We start from the raw sequence: 20,692 nt of genomic DNA, 5'->3' as shown, positions 1-20,692 counted from the left end.
GGCAATACAGTTGTTTGTTTCCATGTCAGTCCTGACGGGGGGGGGGGGGGGGGATTGCCCCCGTGGGAAAAGACTCCCTGTCATAAAAGAGCAGACAGATACTGTACACTCCGTCTCTCGTGTTACATCTCCGCCTCACTATCTCCTTTATGCCTCTTCTTTTCTTGATCACTTTTTTTGTCGCGTGTGTGCTGCTGCATGAGAAATTGATCAGATTCAGTTACAGATCAATTTCATCTCCTGGTGTGCTATTGTTTGTGATGTTCTTCAGGTCGCACACACACATGCTCTCTGCCTTTCTTCCCTTTCTGCATTGACCCAGGGTCAATCAGGGTCTCTTGACCTCCCATCACCCCCTCACATTAGTTGCCATTATTATCACACTCCATTAAACCTCCATGAACAGTTGAGTTGGCCAGAAGTCAAGGGCCCAGCTGTCTCCTCTGTGTCTAATCTACAGATCCTCATCATTTCAGTGTGTGCCTCAGTTCACAATTCAGGCACGCACACATCTATAGATGGATAAACATACACAGGGTCATCCTGCCTTCAGATTAGGTTTTGGTCTGGAAAAGAAAACCACGTAGACAAACTCTGGGGATAAGAGCACTTGAAAGGACAGTGGAGAGGTGGTTCATCTTATTTGTTCTGTTTTCTTAAACTATTTGCTTTGAGGGAGGACATACGAGTACTGGATGTGTGTCACACCATCAGGTTTTCTGGTGGAGATGGATGGGGGTCAGCTTAACTGTAATTACCCCTTCGGGCATCGGGATAGTTTGATAGGCTGAGACACGCAAAATTTAAATGTGACATTGGTTTGAGTTTCAAGCTTTTGGTTTGAGAAAGAAAAAAATGGTCCACAACGACCTTAAACAATGATGAGAAAAGTATAAAAATATATCTCGGGAACAACAAAAACACCTTTGAGATGGTGAATATCATTATGAAAAGTCAGACTGCGGTTGGTTTGTCCACCCGCTTTGGCCCAGACTTATTAAACTATTTGTTAATGTTTTTGTTTGATGTGCTGTATAGCTGTCTGGAGTGGAGGGTTACTGTGCGCTGTTCTGTGTGTTGTGTTGTTCCTTGTTTAAAGTCCCAGTGAAAAGGAAGTTAGAGCATCTTTAGCTTCTGTACTTCAAAACGTATTCCCCAGTGAAACAGAATATCCGAGCGGTGTACAGTTGCATGAGGGATTTAAATCCAATCCTTTGCATTCGATCGGACGGCTAAAAAGTAAGCATGCACACACCTCAATTGTCGCTAAAAATTGCAGATCGATTGATTGATGGCTATCATGATATTATTAGTTGAAATTGTTTGGTACTAGCATATGTAAGCACACGTCATATGTTGCTTTACAGGAAGAAAAGATAATAGGATTTTGATATAAAATACAAAGAAATAGATATTTTTTGACTATTGTTAAATAGGTTCACAACATGACAAGGGATGTGACCTAAAATGGTTAACAAGGCATTTTTCATTTAATCTAAAGATTTTAAACTCCCTCTGCGTCCTCCATTATTATTATTACTACTCGGATATGTGGCAGATCCTCAAACTCACAGTAACATCTGACAACACAACACAACACCCCACGTTTCCTCTCACTGCCTCTCACTTTCTCCTTTCTCTTTTGTTTCTTTCTTTTCTCTGAGAATTTACCATGCAAACAAACATACACTCTTGCCCCGCTCTGTCAGTCTTGTGAAACAAGGGTCTGATTGGATGATGCCGGGCTGTCGTTACTCTGCTCTCTTTACATCAATCTTTACGACAGCTGCTCTCACACAAGCCTCCCTGCTCCTTTCCCTCGCTGTCCTCGTCTCTCCATTTCTTTCTTCTCTGACCTGTCTGTCCAGTGGAACTAGTTTCTCTGGGTGTTTGTGGCATCATGTTGACCTTTCTTTCTCTCTGCTGTACTTTCTGTCATCTGTCATGTGACTACATATTTGTCATAAAACTTCAATGCAACTTTGACTTGCAAAATCAAAACTGTTACAGACGTCTGAGGTGCTCTCCATGCCGTTGAGTGCAAAGTATATACATTCAAATGAAAGTGGGCCATTGCAGTCGGGAAGAGGGGAATGTATCAGAATACAACAAATAGCACAACTATAATTAATGGAACAGTAGAACATAAGATAATACAGCAAAGAAAACATATTGTATATTTACGTATAACATATTTGCCATGTGGCTCACTTTTCTGATTGCTGACAGATTTACAGATTACATTTCACAGCACTGTGTAAATGGAGTGTAAAAGTGTGACATTACACTAAAATCCAACAGATTCTTTAAAAACCACAGAGTAGATTCCTGAGCCAAGTTGAGTGTTCTCCATTTAAAACATCCTTTAAATTTGGTGTGAGAAGGACATTTGAAACTAATGAGGCGCTTATGTGACAAACTATTGAGTGATGTCTATGGCTTGTTAACAGGATCTACTCTCAACAGTGTTTACCCTCAGTGAAGAGAGAATTAGGTTTCTTCTTTGATCTGATTATCACAGCATGTTGTTTCTGTGTCTGCAATAACACCCTGAAATGATTCAGGGCCACGTACACTTTTAATCTTTTTGTCAGTGTTGTGATAAATTCCCTCTTTTCTTGGCCATCAGCCATGCAGGCTAGATTGAGAGATGGATGGATGGATGTGGACATTTCAAGACAAAAAGAGATCCACTTTTCCAGAGGCCATTGTGTAGGCGTGAATCAATAAAGAGTGGTAAATTGAGTTGGCTGACGTGACATATGTTGTAGCTGAGGGCGTGCCATTGATGATTTATTCCATTCCCTGATGAGTCATGAAACTGATCAAATTAATCAGCAGGGATCAGGTGTCTAAACAGACGAGCTTTAATGTTTGGCATGTGGCTGCGTTAAATGTCTGTATAATATGTATCTGGAATCGCTCCATCTGTGCTTCTCCCGGAGCCTCCTGTTTGTTGGTGTCACGTTCTCTTGATGTTTGAAGTACAGCCCGACACTCTACTGTTCTACTGTGTAAAGGTCTCCACCAGGAGCTCCTTCCTGGTTACTTGCAAACACAGCGTGTGTTGTCCCTCCCTCCCAGAACCACACGCATTCCTCTTTTCAGTGTGCTCGACACCAACAGGAAGGGGAGAGGAAACAAAGAGCTCACTTCCTGTACGTACAGCCAGCATCCTACACACAATGGAGCAGGAAGTGCCTGGCAACTGTAAGGAGTGTAAAGGAAAGATAAAATGGTCTCTCCATCCTATAAAGTGCTCTTTCTTTCCCTGCTCCCCCTCTCATGCTTGTCATTTTCCATCTGTCAGGGCTCGACCTGCGTCTTGTTTATTTTCTCTTCATGTCCTTTTTCTAAAAGGCTAAAGCAGATCTTATTTATCCTATTGTCAGACTTCTTAAGTCTCTAAGAGTTGCTGGTTAGTTATTCTTCCTTTTTGGGACAAATCTGTTTGTTTTGGAATTCAGTGATACACAAGTGGTTTAAATTTACAGCATGCAAAAGAAAGAGTGTGTTTGTTTAGTGGTTTCTCTTAATTTGGTGTTATTTTCTCAATCAATCTTTTTCATTACATTCACTCCCTCGTTAGAGTAGAGCACTGCTGCTGTCACCATGGTGACCTTTGCTTGTGACGGACAATCTTGGATGGCAGGGCGCTCTGGTCTTGTGCTGCAGATGCTGAAAGCCTTTGCTTTAAATCACCACTGCTGGCCTGGCTGAATCAGACTCGCCTGCTGCCAAAGTCTGTAAATAAAACGGCAAAGAGAAAAGCAGACAGTCAAGCAAGTGAATGGAAGTAAAGACATCAAAGAAGGAAGTTGTTCAGGTTTTATGTTGTATTGACAGATAAAAAAATGTAGCACAGAGACGTATGAAGACTGAGAGAGGTCCGCTATAACTCTTATCCTGCCCATTATGATTCATCACCTTTCCCTTTCCTCCAACCATCCACTCTTTTTACGATTGCTGGCTCTAACCCTCCCCCGGCGTTACTCGAGGGAGGCAGGTCTTTGCTCGGCTCATAACTTCAAAGCACATGCCCCCTCCTCTTCTTCATGTCTGTCTACCTACTAACTCCCTCTCTTACTTTGTTTGTATTCTCTCTCTCTTCTTTCCATTGTTCAATCAATATATTTCCCCTTTTCTCTCTCTTTGACATCTTCCATCACCCAGCACCACTTCCCTTTCCTGCTCATTCCCTCCTTTTTTCCCTCACCCTCTCTCTCTCTCTTCCAGTGGATCCCACCAGCCCAGAGACATCAAAGGCATGGCTTGTAGCAGTCATTTGCCCAGGCGTGCGGGCAGCCGGGTTTCATGCCAAGGCCAGGTACCCTCAGGGGAGGATCCAGAGCAGCGTGGAAACACTCTGCACCTTATCTGCCGCTGAGAGTGTGGAAAAAGTAACGGCCCATATAAGGAATTATGTCATACTTGGTGGAATGTATGGACAATTGTGGTGAAATGTATACGAGACATTGTTTGACCGCGTGAGGATGAAAGGAAAGCTCTGTCTGAGAAGTAACAAAAGGGCTATAATCTGGAATGACCAACATTTCTTTTCTGTTTCTTAGTTTCCATCTTCGCAGCTATTTTTAGAAGAGCTTCCTATTTTCCAGGAAACGCCATAAAGCCACTTGTCAAAGCACGAAATATATACAAAACAGGCAGCACTGAGAGGCACTGTATGGCATCTATTTCAATAGGCCGCTGAACTTTGTACCACATAATATCTCCCTTCAGTTGTGATTGTATAGCAGGCCTAACTATGGGTCTTTACAATGACATGCCTCTATCAAATTTCCTGTGACTCAGTCATGCTTCAAATGAGTGGGGACAGTTGGGAAGTTGGAATCGCCCGCTTTTACATGTGCTCTTCTGAATTCAGTTCCTTTACAGTAAAGCTTAGAATAGAGAGCAACATGTAGACTAGACTCTTTCGAAACGGCTGCTTTCTGATACATTGATGTTATTACCTTTTTGTCCAGTTGTCTTTGGTGAGTTGAGATGTTGAATCACCAGTGACGGGGGCCCCTGTTCCTGTCAGGTCAGGGCTGCACCCTGCACTCTGCTAAGACAATACAGTCAGCTGAGATCGTGCTTCATGACCAAAAGACACACAAAAATATGAAGAGCCAGTCCCATTGTGCACATTACCAGAGGTAGATACACACACCCCTACACTCTTGTGTCTGTTCAGTCGGTGGTAGAAGGTAAATGTCCAGTGTCCTGCACAGATTGGTTCAGCCTAAAGGGAGCTGTGCACTTACATTAGCATTGTAAATCCCTTTGAGGGTAGGTCACAGGCTGGCATCCCTCTCAAGTAAAAAGCAGACATCCGTCACTCACCGTTGCATCCCTCCCTACCTCCCTCTCCCCACCTCTCAAGCCTCGTTCCCTCCCTCTCACCCACCTCTCTGTCTGCAATGGCCCACATCTGCATTCTCAGCACTCTCGTTGCGCATAAAGAGACATGGCTCATTTCTAACAAAGTGCTCGACTGCCTTTGAGATCAGTAGCTGCTCCTGTGTTCAAAGGTGTATCGTATTAGTATTGAAATCAATGCTGGGCTCCTAGTCACTATCAAAAGAAAAACGCATGGAGTTTACTCCATATATTCGTTCAGTGATCTAAATAAAGAATGCACAATTACAATAACAATCATGGAATATTGGCATATTCCCAATGCTTTAACATTTACCACCTCTGTTTATTATTCTCTTAGTTGTTGTTGGAAGGATAATTAAAACTAAACAAAAAAATCTAATCTAATTAACAGTTGTAATAAAAGTTGAAAAGTACAAGCCATGGTCCAAGGAACAAACGTTTAGTTGGTGGTGGTGTAGAGCCAGGAATTTTTCCAAAGATTTTTTATTAATAAAAGTTTCTTAACATTTTCTATTATTACAGTAAAAACATTGCCTGCACAGTTATAACAGAGCTGTATGATCTCTGTGCTGCAGCAGATCAAACGTAGATTATCAGATTATATCTCTTAAAGTAATATAGATTATTGTTTCAGTATTCATAGTGCAGCCCAGCTGATATAAACACATAGGGAAAGATGATGGGTACTATTGCCTGGACTGGTCAAGAGCTTTATATTTTGTGTAAGAATAACTCTTTGCTTGTGCTGCTTGAGGTAAAATGATTACTTTTATTTTTTTATAACTTGGCCTTTGTTGAAGAGAGCTGATTAAACAGCTCAGCCTCATTAAGAGCACATAGAAGAAAACATACACACACAAACAAACACTGTGATGGATGAGCGCAGGCTAAGTGCTGCCACTTCTCGTGCTTACACACACACGCACTGAGACCAGGGTTTACTTCAACGCTGTAGCTCAATCTGTCAATCCATATATGACAGTATCAGACTCTGTGTGCAAGCTGCTGGTGCTCAGATAGTATGACTCACACAGAGCTGCCGGAGGCCATAGTGGAATTATGCTGTTAATTGTCTCAAATAGTGTTGTAATGGGGTGTTATCCACGAGAGTTTTCACACAGTTATACTCCAGTAATTGAAAAAATATAATTTATTTCATGTAAGAGACTGGACAGACTTAACATTTAGTTAGAGCTCAGTAGCTCAGGATGATGACATTTAACATGTAAAGACAAACCTATACGCATAAAGAAACTCTATTTAAATAATCCTGCGCAGTGTGACTGTGTGCAGAGACTGATAGGGTCAAGAGGAGAAGGAGAGAAGAAGAGTAGGACGAGGAGACGGGACCGGATGATGTGAAGGACGAGGGGGTCGGAGAAGTGTGAGAGCCTTCAAGCGACACATCGCTCTAGCACCCTCTGTTGGACAGATTAGACAAAAGCCCACCACTATTTCACTGCCCCTGTGCATTCCCGGGTGGGGTTGTGTGAGATGCAATCGTGTAACACGATAAGCCTGTTTGACAGAAGCGCTATTCCCCCTGTTAGCCAGTTGGGTGGAGTATCAATTTATCACAGCCATGTTGATGTTGGGCTGATTGTAGCTCAGGGGCAATGGATGCCTCATTTTGTGAATATGTAAAACATGAATATGTTTAAAAGTGTGTGTGTGTGTGTGTGTGTGTGTGTGTGTGTGTGTGTGTGTGTGTGTGTGTGTGTGTGTGTGTGTGTGTGTGTGTGTGTGTGGTAGCAGTTGTGGTTGCTATGCCACTGACTAATGGACTCATTAGAACAGGAGCTGTGCACATGTGCTCTCTTGTTAATGTACTGCTGTGTGTGTGTGTGTGTGTGTGTGTGTGTGTGTGTGTGTGTGTGTGTGTGTGGCTATTTGTTTTTTTATATTTAAGTTTAAACATTTGTTTCCATGGATGTACGTGTGTGGCATATACACTTTGTGTGTGTGTGTGTTTGAGTTTAAGTGTTTTAGTGGGTTTATTGCTGCATTGTAACTAGTCTAGTAATGTGTTTGTGGTGAGGGGGTGGATTTTAGATGAGACTCTAACATACACACGCACACACACACACACACAAACACACACACACACACACACACATTACCTTTCAAAGGTAGTCCATCAGCACAATTGTTACAAAAATACTCTACAGGAACTTGCAATGATGTTGTTGTTACTAAACACAAGTCTACTGGCTGTCAGTACGTATGTGTACAGGAATTTTTGTTCTTCTCCTTCATTGTTAAATATCTTGTCTGAGGGCAACCATATGTTCCAGCCAGCCCTGGTCTTGTTAACAAGGGCTGGGGCAGTGTTGAGCAGTGGTGTTAAAATGTAAAAGGCTTAAGTCCGGCCTTGAGAGCGCTATCACTCCTCCACTTAATTGCTTGGGCGAGAAGAATTGTGTGGTGAAGAAAGTGAAAGTGCCACACCACTGAATTATAGATGAGCAATCACGTGCTAGAAAGGGTGCAAGTTAGCATATGCTTACATACGCACAGACACATCAGCCTTTGGGAGAATGTGTAGTGATTAAAGGTTTTTAAGAGTTGTGTAGTTTGGTTCTTGAGGACAGCAACAGCTATTTCAATTTAAGATTAATCAATTTTGCATCATTAGCACTCAAACCGTATGTCTCTTTTTCTTCCTGGAAACTTTTTACTTTGGCATATGATCTCAGAAGGTCACCACTGCATTGATGGTGAATGATATAGAAACAATATGCAAGGGCAGAAAGAAGACAGTTAAAACAGTAAGGAGGAAGAGAAGAAAAATAAACCTTGGAAAAGAAAATATGAGGGGAAGAAATTATTTGTTAATGTGTGGGTTTAGAAGCTTTACATTTGTACACTGGAAAGACCTGTGTAGTTTGAAAAATGTGTAAAGTTCCAGATCTTGAAAGAGTTTGTAGGAGATAAGAAACAAAGTTATGGTTCTGGTTTTATTCACATATAATAACACTGTGTATGTAGTTGTAGAAACCCATAGTTACTTGGTTTCTTACTCGTAACTTGATTGCATATTTCTTTGGTTTTGGAACGGTGGGTTTGTGATGCAGAGAGGAAGGGAAATGGAAAGAGAGGAACAGATGGTGTTTGGTAGGAGGTGAGGCTTGTGGTCATCCTGTCCGTAGCCACGTGAGATCCGTCTGTTGTACCGTTTGTGTGTGTGTGTTCGAAAGAGAGAGAATTGCAGTCAACCAACCAGTTATTGCATCCGTGTATGTGAACAAAAGACAGAAAGAAAATCAAACGTGCTGTCTAAATGTAATCCATATCACTGAGTGAAAACCTTGTACCTGCTGTGGTGCTAAAATGATTAGTTGATTAATCATTTAACTCATTCATCAAACAAAAATGCCAAACAGTTGTTGTTTTTTAACTTGTAAAATGTGAGATTTGGTTTTATGTCACTGGCAATTCGATACCTTTTGAGTTTTGTACTGTTAGTCAGACAAAACAAGCTATTTGAAGACATCACCTGAAAGACATCTGGGAAATTGTGATGTCATTTTTCACAGTTTTTTTTACATTACACAAAGAGTAATCAAAAAAACAATATAGAGATTATTTAATTTTGAAAATCCTCAATGTAGTTGAGGGATCTTTGAGAACAATTCGGGAATCATGGTCCTCAATGTGCTTAACACTTTCATAAAAACCTTCTCAAATTCTAGTTTTGTAATTCCATAAGAGGAATAAAAAGCAAGCCTGCCTTTCCAGAAAATACCTGATAACATTGCTGTCACTATTTATTTTGGTTCTTGACACAAACGTGCATTGCAGACTCCATTTGCTCCATGTGTTTGAGCACATTTGTCCTGCATTGTGTGTCCACCTGCTTGCACTGATGCTGTGTTGATCCTCTCTGATGGATAGCCATGTTTTGCTGTGTGTATATTTGGAAACATACAATTCCACATTAGCAGCGATGACATAAAATAATATACCCTATGGTATGTTTTTTGTTGAAAAGCGTGAACACTGGCCCACACACACACACACATGCTTTCATGTAATCACACACTGATCCTGGGCTCTCCTCCAAGACTCGGCCATGAATCACAGGCGAGGAACAAAAGACTTTGCTGTATGGCTTGTTAGACTTGGAGCAGAGCTAGTTAGCCCTGGCCGCTGACATATAGATATGGATACACAAACGCACAGTTGGGGGCGTTAGCCTGCATCTCGAACACCATCGAGTGTATCTGTGTGTGCACCCTTTAATTGGATTGCCACGGTGCCCATGTGTAGATGTTCAGCTGTTTTGTGTGTTCATGTAAAGACACCTGGCTCTCTCCCACCCCGCTATCCCTCACTACAGCACATAGGTGTGTGTGTGTGTGTGTGTGTGTGTGTGTGTGTGTGTGTGTGTGTATGTTTATATGCAAGGAGCTTTATGGCTAAGCCTGTGTCAGGCTGGTGAAAACATGGTCATTGATATGGTAATAACCAGGCAAAGAAAGAGACAATAAATCTCTCCACATCCTCTGAAAGTGTACAGAGAAGTGAGTAGATCCCACGGAGCTGGGAGCTTCAGATGGAGCACCATCCCACTCGTATCTCAAACCCCAGGGACGCTGGAAGTTCTGGAATCTGCCTCTGCCAAGTAGGTGGTAGCCATAGTCTGTAGCATTAGTTCTTCATTAGGGCAGTAGGCTTATGTTATTTTGTTCAATTATTCTCACCGTGTCTGTATGGTTTGACATGTAGGGCAAAAAGGAAGTAATGATGATCCGGCTGGCTTTTGGCCCATATTTGTCTTATGCAGACATTTAGCAAACAAGTGTAATTTTCCTCCCTATATTAATCAGAGCCTTGGTCTGTAAAAGCATTAGTTTCCTGCTCCGGGTATTTAACAGGTCCCCTGATGAATGTAAAACAGTCGGACTGCATGCAGCATGTGTGGCTGAGCACGTTGAATAGCATCTGGACAATGGCACAAGATGTCCCATCAGGGTAGGTCATTATGTGTTTTAGACTCCTATTGAATTGTGACAAATTAGATTGTTGAGTTTGAGAAATAGAGCTTCCTGAATGGATGGCTTTGGTGAAATTGACTTTGCTTGACTTGACTTGATTTCTCTTACTTCTCAAAACTGCTGACAATGAGAAACCTAGTACATGGTCTGCTTTCAGCCTCCTAATCATGTCACTTAACAGTGTGGGTCGATTGGTGGTGTGAAGTGAAAACTGCCAAACACACACACAAGAAGCAGTTTTCGAATGAGGACAAGTTGGATGGAGATCCAGTTTTAGACTGAGCTGTTCATTATAGCAGCTAGTTAGGCACTAGACTTGCTTTTTGTGCTGATCACTGCAGCTCTGCTCATTCTGTAACTGCACCATCAGCATGGATGTGTCGACCAAATGACAGTGACACGCATGGTTTTCTGCAGCTCAAGAGAGAGGTTGAAGCTGTCACCACCAGCAGGGAGTACAGTACGGTTGGCACTCGTAAGCTGAACATGTAAAATACAGTAGTTAGTCCATTACAGTGTAGCTGGAGGCACGTTGTACTTGTTGGCTGTGAACAGATTCTTGCGTTTCATCTCAGAGTCTTTACTCTGAGGCTCCCACACTGGTCACGCCTGTCACACAGATATCTTGCTCCACAAATCACACACATATTCTGCAGAGACACACACACATAGGCGACCTGAAAGGACTCAGACAATAAGACAATACCCAGAGTTTTATATTGCAGTTCTCTCAAGCTGGTTTAAATAGTAAAACAAATGGTAATGCGCGAAAGACATTGCACTCATTAAAAAGAGGCCGTATATCTGATGAGTTCAACCGTATTACACATTACATGTACAGAAACACTGTGTGATGTTTGATAGGACGGTTTCTGCTGCTCTCCGTGTTGGTATTACGCATGTTCACACATCATGAAACTCTGGCTGAGAGCCAGAATAGCAGCACATCGCTCACTTACCATGCAGCTCAGTTTGGACTGCAGCCAGGTCTCTCTCACACGATTATTTTCTAATCGATTAATTGTTTGGTCTATAAAATGTCAGAAAGTAGCAAAAAGTGTCCATCCCGGGTTTCTCAAAGTCCAAGCTGATGTCTTAAAATTGTTTTGTCAGTTCAAAACCCAAAGATATTCGGTACAAAAAGGAAGAAAAGCAGGAAATCTCCATAATTGAGAGGCTGAAAATAGCATTTTCTTACCCAGGGTGCCATACTTTTACATTTCATACAACCAAGGACTCCAATGCGTGAGGTCTGTATGTTAATGTGTGTTCATGTGTGCAATGGCCTGATCCCTCGTCTGCTTTAGTATTTGCTCTTGAATTGTTCTGCCTCTGTCTCTTTGTGAGAGTTGGTGCAAGCATTATGTGTGTGTGGGTGTGTGTGCTACAGTATCAGTGTTTATTTGTGACTGTTAATTATGGCCCCCCTCTTGTCTGCTCCCAAAATCAGTGCACAGCTGCAGGGCCCCCTGAGCAAGGCAGCGCTGCATCTTATGTCTGATTATTCATGCTGTCTGCTCACCAGTCATACAGAGCCTGAGGGATGGAGGGGGATTTTGGTCTGTGTGTGTGTGTATATGTGATGGGGGGGGGGGGGGTTATGTATTAGCAAAGTGGTAATGGAGGGTTCATTCAGTCTCCTAATTCGTTGGCACTACTTAATTAAAAGCGATACGACAGTGTGATTGGAGCAGTTGATAAATGGATGGAGACTGAGAGACGCCCATGCGCTTTAGGATCAGACATAACTGTGTGTGTGTGTGTGTGTGTGTGTGTGTGTGTGTGTGTGTGTGTGTGTGTGTGTGTGTATGTGTGTATGTCACAGCATGTGAAAGGAAGAGGAAGTCATTACCTTTTAATCATATCCTCCTTTATTCTTTAGCCATCTTTTCCTCCTCTCCTTTCTTTCCTCATCCCCCCTTCTGTCTAATTTCTTCCTAAAGCCCCCTCCAGTTGCACCACCCCCCCCCCCTCCGTTTTTCCAGCTGGCTCTCAATGTCAAGCTCCTTGTCATCTTCAATCAACCCCTCTTTTCTGCAGCACTTACCCTTTTTCCTCTCGTCCCTGACTGTCTTTAACCTTCCAGTGGGATGTGTCATTCAGAATGACTGGAGCTGTTCAAAAGAATAAATCTGTAGTCACATATTTGTTATAGCTTTGAGGTTACATGACATCTCTTGGCTTCACTGAAACACTGCTGTGTTCAGTGGGAGCTACATTCAGTATGTGACTTAATATTTATTTACCTGGAATCAAGCCGCAATGGAAAATGATCCAGTGTGTGAATTCTAGAAAACCTTATGAAATGTGATGCAATTGAATAGAATATTTATCTCATTTACTTAAATTGGAGAGGCTCTTGGAGAAAATATAAAAATATATTAGAGCTGTAACGATTAGTCAACTAATCGATTAGTCCATCGACAGAATCGGAAACTTTTTGATAATCGATTTTTAAAAATGGTAGAGATTTCCTGTTTTTTCTGTTTTATATTATATTAAAGTGAATACCTTTTAGGTTTTGGACTGACAAACCAAGACACTTAAAGACATCACCTTGGACTTTGAGAAACTGGGATGAACATGTTTCTGACATTCCATAGACCAAACGATTAATCTATTAATCGAGAACTAAATTAATCGTTAGTTGCAGCCCTATCGATTGTCAAACTATTTGCTCAACTATTCTATTGACCAAGTAATTGCTTCATCTTTAATTTAAGGCTCAACATAGGTATTGCAGGGCTTTTCTATTGGACTTCATTTTATTGTACAGGGGTTTTCCTTTTTCCATTCAGGTTATATTGGTTGAACATGTGAATAGCCTCTTATCATGTGAGTTCAAGTCAACATACAGAAGGCGACTGACCCAAGGGCACATTTAGTTCATCTCAGGCTTTAGAAACAGAGAAGATGATCTATGGTGTGTGGGCGTTTGCTGGAGTCTTTATGCAGGTCCATTACTGTGTGTGCTAGCAAGCAATAATTGAGCCTAATTATATGCAGCTAGTCATTGAAATTTACTGCCAAGGGCAAATAGGTCTCTAATTTCTAAAATGAAATTGTAAAGCACACACGCACACTTGGATGATAAGCCTGCTAGGACTGCTGTAGTACTCCATCTCTGATTTGTATTAATAAAAAATGTTTTTAAAAAAAGGTTCCTCATCTAAATAAACCTTAAATCTTAGTTTCTCCTTCACTCTAAAATACAGGCTAAAGTTTTCAAAAAGCAAATTTGAGGTGGAAATGACAGTAGAATCACAAAAGAGGATGGAGATGATGTCTGCTTCTGTATTTTTCAGCTGTGGTGTATGTCATGTTGTTGTAAGCATTTACTCTAATGCTGTGGTCGCTTGCATCAGTATAGAAGCTTCTGCTTTACAGTGAAACAAGGTTTGCAATGCGCTGAAACTTGACCTGTATAAACGTGTCGTAACAGGCTAATGAAACTGTGTGTGTGTGTGTGTGTGTGTGTGTGTGTGTGTGTGTGTGTGTGTGTGTGTGTGTGTGTGTGTGTGTGTGTGTGTGTGTGTGTGTGTGTGTGAGAGAGATCGGTATGTGGGATGGTGGGGGGCAGGGGTCTGCTTTGACACCCTAATCCTGCAGCCTAGTTTGGCTTTGTGTGGAGACCTTAGCTGGGAGGAGAGACGGATGGACAGAGTGAGAGAGAGAGCGAGAGAAAAAGACAGTGCGCAGGAGAAGGAGGGGGTGTCGGGGGCAGTCGATTGAAGAGGGGGGGGAGTCGGGAGCATGGGTTTGAGAGAGGGCGAGAGAGGGAGGGGAGTGATGAGAAGGGAGAATGAGGGAGATGGTGTTCGTTCATTCTCCTGCTCTCACTATGAAAGGAAACAAAGGATGCTGAAGCGTCTGACTTATGACAGCAGGACTTCTTAAAGTTGGCCTGTTAGCCTGTTAGCTTGTTAGCCTCCGCTGACCTGACTGCCAGTATTCAGCCGCTGGCTTCTCTCTCCATCCGTCAGTGCATCTCTTCCTCTCTCTATCAGCTGAAGACGTCGCAACGCTAAACAGCTTGCTTCCCCGGCTTCTGCATGTGAGTTATTCTGCCTCTTGTCTATATGTGTTGAAATAATTCATAGGGGTCTGATGTGGTCATTGCACACTGTACTTTTACTATACTTTTTTCCTGCAGCTTGGTTAGTGTTGTCTTGTCATGTAGACAGACAAATGAGCTAGACATGTGGTTGAAAATGTGGTGGGAATCTGCTCTTTCTCCATCTATCCCTCTCTTTGCTTCTTATTCATATCTCTGCTCCTCGTATCCAAGCAATACTTTTCTGCATCTGTCAGACATAAGTGAGGAAGAAGTTGTGAGTAACACAGGTATATGCCCATTGCCTCTTGGCTGGAAGAATTAGAGGAATAACTGAGTTGACCATGCATACGTTTAATAGGTCTCGTCTGATCCTCAAATAAACTGTTCTCTGCAAATATGCACTGGATAAGATGAGATTTCAGTGCCTGTCTAGGGTAAAGCTAGGCTTTGTATGCCAGTGAGCTAATGCTAAATGACAGCTGGCTACATCTGCTTTTGTTGGAGGCAACACACAAGACTAGAGAGCAAATGCTTCCCTGTCTAAATATTTAGCTGTGGGTTTCAGTGGTTGAAGGGCAGACGGCTTGGTTGCTGGTTTGGCAGTAGTGTTGGCACATTGTGGGTCAGCCTGGCGCAGGAACTGACATTAGGGGTGGGTGGAGCCACCTCTCTCTGGCTGTCTGTCACTTAGGAAGAGAGGGAGGCAAGGACGGGAGGGTTTTTATTGCAGGGGGAAGAGGAATTTTGACTATTTGTTAGCAGTTGCCGTTATGGACAAAAATAGTATTGCACTAGTCACCACAGCATTTCTCAATATTGATATGTTTATTAATGTCTGATATATGAATTCGAAATGTATATTCAGAGCTCAGATTCTGGGAGATTTTGGTAAAACTTTAATTTCAGAGGTAAAACGTTTGATTAATTAAATCTCAAAGTCCTTTTTTAAACAGAAATGACTAACATTTCCACCTACTCAAATCTGAAGAGTTGCTGGTTTTCTTTCTCTTCAATGAGAATGAGATCTTTGAACTTTAGGAGATCATGAAGGCATTTTTAACAATTTACATATATACACACAGATAGATATATAGATAGATAGATAGATAGATAGATAGATAGATAGATAGATAGATAGATAGATAGATACAGTAGATAGATGATAGATGATATACTGTACGTGTATATATAGATAGAGATGTATTTATATTTATAGAGGTGTGTTTGGGAGATACCCAGGAGAGAGTTGAGTCTCACACCTTACCATCTTCATTCAGAGCTCCATTATCTATCTCTAATGTGTTTGTGCCGGCTTGTAGAGGAATGTGCTGTGTTTCAGTATTTCCCTTCTGATTGAAGAGCTCCGTCCGGGCAGATGTAAGATAATTCTCTAATGGGCCTCAGTTCCACTCAATAGCCATCAGTCAATTATAGTCAATAATACACAGCAGAGGACAGCAAGCTCTCTTTCTGTCACTGTTCAGAGTGTCACAAGATTGAACGTCTCTTTTTTCAAAATTGGATTCAGTGCAGGCTGAGAGGAATGTTTACGGTACCACAATTTAGATGATGTGCCAGAAAAAAATGCCCCTTGTCTCTCGAAAACAAAATCTTGTCACTTCTGGATCATTCACAGATGGATAGAGGAACATTTTGACATTAGACACTACTCTTTTGCTTTCCATTTATTTTCCCTCAGCAAGAACTGCTGCAGGTAGTTCAACAGAGAGGTCAAAAGATGACTAGAATGCTTATGATGTGCAGACAGTGAGCTCTCCAGTGTGAGAAGAAGGTGAAGAGGTTATAGTGGAGGGAATACAAAGGAGGTGGGTTTTTGATGAAGGTGGATGCTGGCTGAGAAGCTAAGCACCCCGTGACGATCTCTAACCATAGTGACAGGAGAAATGCCTCCTCACCCCTCCCTATTGTGCTTTGGTTCATCTCCCTCTTTGACTCATTCGTTCTCAGTTTTTATTTATTCGATCCCGTCACCCCCGCTCCCCCCAGGTGCATGTTTGGAGATACACCCTTTCCCTTTTTCTTTACAGCTCAATTACATGAAGAAAGCCTGTAAGAAGAGTGAAGGGGGACATGTGAAGTGTTTCCCACTCTGCTGTAAATATACTGTAAGCTCCAGCTTGTCCCTTGTGATTGTGCAATTAGGTGTACGTGTTAAGCTTCCCTCCATCCATCGCTCCATCACTCTCTTCTCTGCGTCCCTACCTACCCTCTCCCCGCTATTCCCCAGGCAGAAGGCCACATATTGACCTTTTGAATCCTCCCATTTTTATCTTATAAAGGACACTCAAAGCTTAAGCAGGGAAAGGGAAATGGAGCATCTGTCTGTTAATATGTAAAAATGCAGGCACGCACATGCACAAACACACATATGTGCATGCATATGCAAACACACACGTAAATATTGTGATACTGTGGTGCCTCAGACTTTTTGTTTTGCTTTTTAAGACTCTGGGTTAAGGGTCATTGTTTACCATTGAATGCTCAAGGCCATTCCTCCATATTTAATGGCAAAGCTGTTTGTTCTCAGATGAAAAGATTAGCTTCACTAAGACATAACTTGATGGATCAGTGTGTGCTAGGGGCCGCTTGGCCACGGAGACCGCTAGCCAGAATTTAGAGCCACCGCAGATAATAGCCCTCTATTGTGCGGTTGTTAGGCTGGTTGGCTGCTGTGGTGCGCACACTCAGACACGCTGGCATGCACGCAAACATACACGGATGTACACACATACAAACCGAGACACTTATCACCAGAAAGAGTGAGTGTCAGGTCAGCCGGCTCGGCCTGTGGACAGCGCTGTATTGTTACTATCCTCCAGCTCTACTGGACATTTAACAGTGCAGGCATTCAGCTGTTACTGGTGACTCAGGACCAGCGGGCAGCGCGGCAACCAGTGTGACCATCAACACCTGCCTTCACACTAACGCACTGTTGTGTTCTAGAGGCTTACTGATCAAAGCTAAATCAAGAATATTTATTTAAAGAAATGGTGGCAAAAATACATGATCATTAAATGAGTAACATCACTAAATAAGATATGTATCGATATGAAGGGCCATAGAGGGTGTGCACAGCATACCTTTTAGGAATAAAAATAGGTTAAACAATAACGTTAATTAACGTAAAATAAAGTATTCCCCATGGTCAAATGAAAAAATTGGATAATGGGGGAGGGTTGTAATCAATTTGTTCTATTGAAATAGCCCGATTGAACTTATTGCTTTTTCACTTGACCTCCACCCTTATGACCCCCACTGAGAGCCTATAGAGATTACTATAAAGCACACAGTGTGATCCCGATTCATTGGACTCCAGTGTTAACCGCTGAGATCTTGCGTTGACTTTTGTGAGTGTTTCTAGTATTTCTAAAACAATGCATTTGTCAAGTGGATGTTTGACTGGCATATTTTCCACAAGGCCCTTCTTTTTTTCCCGCCCATCTTTAGGGGTGTTGGAGCTTGTTTGAGAGGTCATACATGGGAGCAGAGTTTATGTACATTCTCATGGTTTTTGTGCTAGAGGTGCTGTCAGTCAGCCCTCTCTCAGTAAATTAGTATGTCTTTTGTCTGCAAAAGAGAGTGAATCTCCAGCCCATCAGCCTCAGACCACTCTGTCTGATATGCAGACACACAGTGACATAGCACATCCCCAAATCAACTACAGTGACCAACTTCTCTGTCTTTTGAAAAGGTCCCATGTGAACAGTGGATTTGCTTCAACAAATATTGACATTTTGTTGACACTTGTCATTTAGTGATGATGAGTTCAGTTGTTATAAGGTAGTGTCATTTGCTGGTTTATGTCTTCATGGAAAAGGGCAAAATATAAGGCCATTACGTACTCTTTGCATTTGGTGAATCCACTCTGTGATTAGTGATGAACCAATCCAATGATACCTATGATACCGATTCAGATACCTTCATAGTAATCATATCTGCCAATACGATACCAGGTTTCTCTTTTTCCCAAATTTAAAATCTGAGTTGCTGACTGGGATAATTTTTATGTTGGGTATCATGAGGCCAGGGTTTGCTGTGTCTTTCTTGTCTGATTGTTATGATATGGACATAACAATGTGTCTTTATCCTCTCAGATCAGCAACAATGCAAACAACCAATACTGAAGCAGTGCTGGGGTTGTGTTTTTTGACTGTTTATTCCTGTCAGTGTCTTTGTCAGTTTAGGGAAACCATGGTCATCCTTTCATCACCGTCTTCAACCGACATAAGGTTATCCCTGCTAGGTCTAATCTACTTCTTGCCAAGTCTAGAGACAATTAGCAGAGTTAAGCTATAAACCCTGCTGCATCGGCAGAGCTATTATATTAATTTGTCTTATACCTTCACGCTATCTCTCTCTCTATCTGCCCTCATTTTTCTCTTTCTTCATTTACTGTAGTTAAATGACAGGCTTGGAGAAGCTTGTACATTGAAGCTCATTTCAAATAGGGCTGTTAAAATAACATGCAGCTAGATCTTTTTTAACAGACTGCCTTTTAATTATGTGTTGGGAGACAACTGAGGCGGATTCAGTTCATGCTGACATCAGCAGTAGCCTTTTTACTTCTGGTAAAAACACTGCAAGGGAAAATGTTCCAGGCGCACTAGACAAATTATCTTTTAAATACCTCTTGCCCTTGTCGATGTTATCATTCAAGTATTCACTAGGAAATTTGCCACACAACCATATCTGTCAGCGAACACATCTAACAATTGCAATGTCGCTTTCTGTGTATGTGTGAGGGAGAGAGATCCTGTAGGTGAGAGCTGGTCATCTGCTACCACATCCGTCCTCTGGTGCCCCGTGGTGCCAGTGTAACCAGCCTGGCACTGTGATCCTGAGGCACTTGTACACACACACACACACACACACACACACACACACACACACACACACACACACACACACACACACACACACACACACACACACACCACCACCAGGGCACGGCTGAGCTAATGACTCATCTCTCTTCCCCTCCTCTTCTCTCTCTGTCTGTTCCTCTGTATTTCTCGGTCTCTGTCTGTACAGGGGACATCACTCAGAAGGGCTATGAGAAGAAAAGAGGCAAGCTGCTGGCACCGTACGTCCCACAGATACAAGGTAAGACCGAGGCCTGCAGGAAATTGACCAGCGTTTTATCTTTGCTCTGACTGCCTATTAGCATAGCAGTTAGCATAGTGTCGTTGCAAGAGCGAACACGATGAGAAAAGTATGTTCTGATTTTAATATTGATAATTATAGGAGGAGCTTCATTTTTTCTGCAGACAAGTAAAATCCCAAAACATAAACAAGATCAAACCAAAACTAATTCCGATTCCTATTTTTTGTATTTTTTGTATTTTAAGTATTAGAGATGCACACGTCACAGGGTCTTAAAGTTGTCATGAAGGATACTATGAAGGCTTTTGACACATCTATACTTAATTCAATTGGTTGGATATGGTGTGTCTGCTGCGGTGTCCTTGATTCCTCATTCTGTTATTAATGCCATAGCCCTGCAGCATCTATATCATAGTGTATGTAGGGGCCAAATAAAAAAAATAGACTCTAACCAACAAGTCAAGGAAGACATACTGTAATGGATTTGTAAGTATTAGGTGTTTTTACTGTAATGACAGTCTACGTTTGGTCTCAATATATTTGTTTGTGTGCTGCTTTCATAATGGTGCTAAGCTCTAATTATTTGGAGGAATGTTTTTTTAATTTAATCGTCAGTTTGAGCATATTTGTACTTGCCATACTGTGTTAGGCTGTGGGTGTTTGAGAAGGGAGGTATTACATTTGAAAAAGGGAGGCGTGAAATTTCCCAGATGTATGTCACCACTTATTATCTGTCTATGGCTTTTGACTGTGTGTGCGGGACATACTTTTATATCAATTCAGTGTATTTTTAGCCCCAGTCGAGCGAGCAGTCAGTCGTCCGAGCTGCCTTGGTCAGACTATAAGGTCGAGGTGGTTTGTGGGGAATCCCAGAGGGTAGTCGCTGTCTGTAAGCTTCATGCTTCTCCGTCCTTTGCCCGGGATCCATGGCAGTCTTTGGTTTGGCCTGCTATCAGAACACCAGGCCTCAGTGGAAACCAGAGTCTGTTGTGGGTCGCTCGATCAAGGCTTTCCACTGAAGTTAGCAGGCCTGTTATTTAGCTTGGGCGAATCCTCTCCTTCATTTTCTGTCTTTCTCTTGCCCCCTCATCCTCCTTGTTATTGTGGATTCATGTGTTTTCTTTCTGTC

The 20,692-nt window shown here is 42.1% G+C and overlaps 1 protein-coding gene across 1 annotated transcript in view; it reads left to right on the top strand.

Moving 5' to 3' along the window:
- The window catches only part of LOC115026026 (disco-interacting protein 2 homolog A), an 81,746-nt gene that overhangs the window by 24,292 nt on the left and 36,762 nt on the right, over positions 1-20,692 (top strand). Inside the window, 1 exon segment of the mRNA XM_029458563.1 lies at positions 19,492-19,563. Coding sequence (XP_029314423.1) covers positions 19,492-19,563 — 72 coding nt within the window.

This window comes from Cottoperca gobio, chromosome 21, assembly GCF_900634415.1.
Source record: "Cottoperca gobio chromosome 21, fCotGob3.1, whole genome shotgun sequence".
NCBI lineage: Eukaryota > Metazoa > Chordata > Actinopteri > Perciformes > Bovichtidae > Cottoperca > Cottoperca gobio.
The sequence above is the reverse complement of the archived record's forward strand: the minus strand, read 5'-3'. Positions and strand labels throughout refer to the sequence as shown.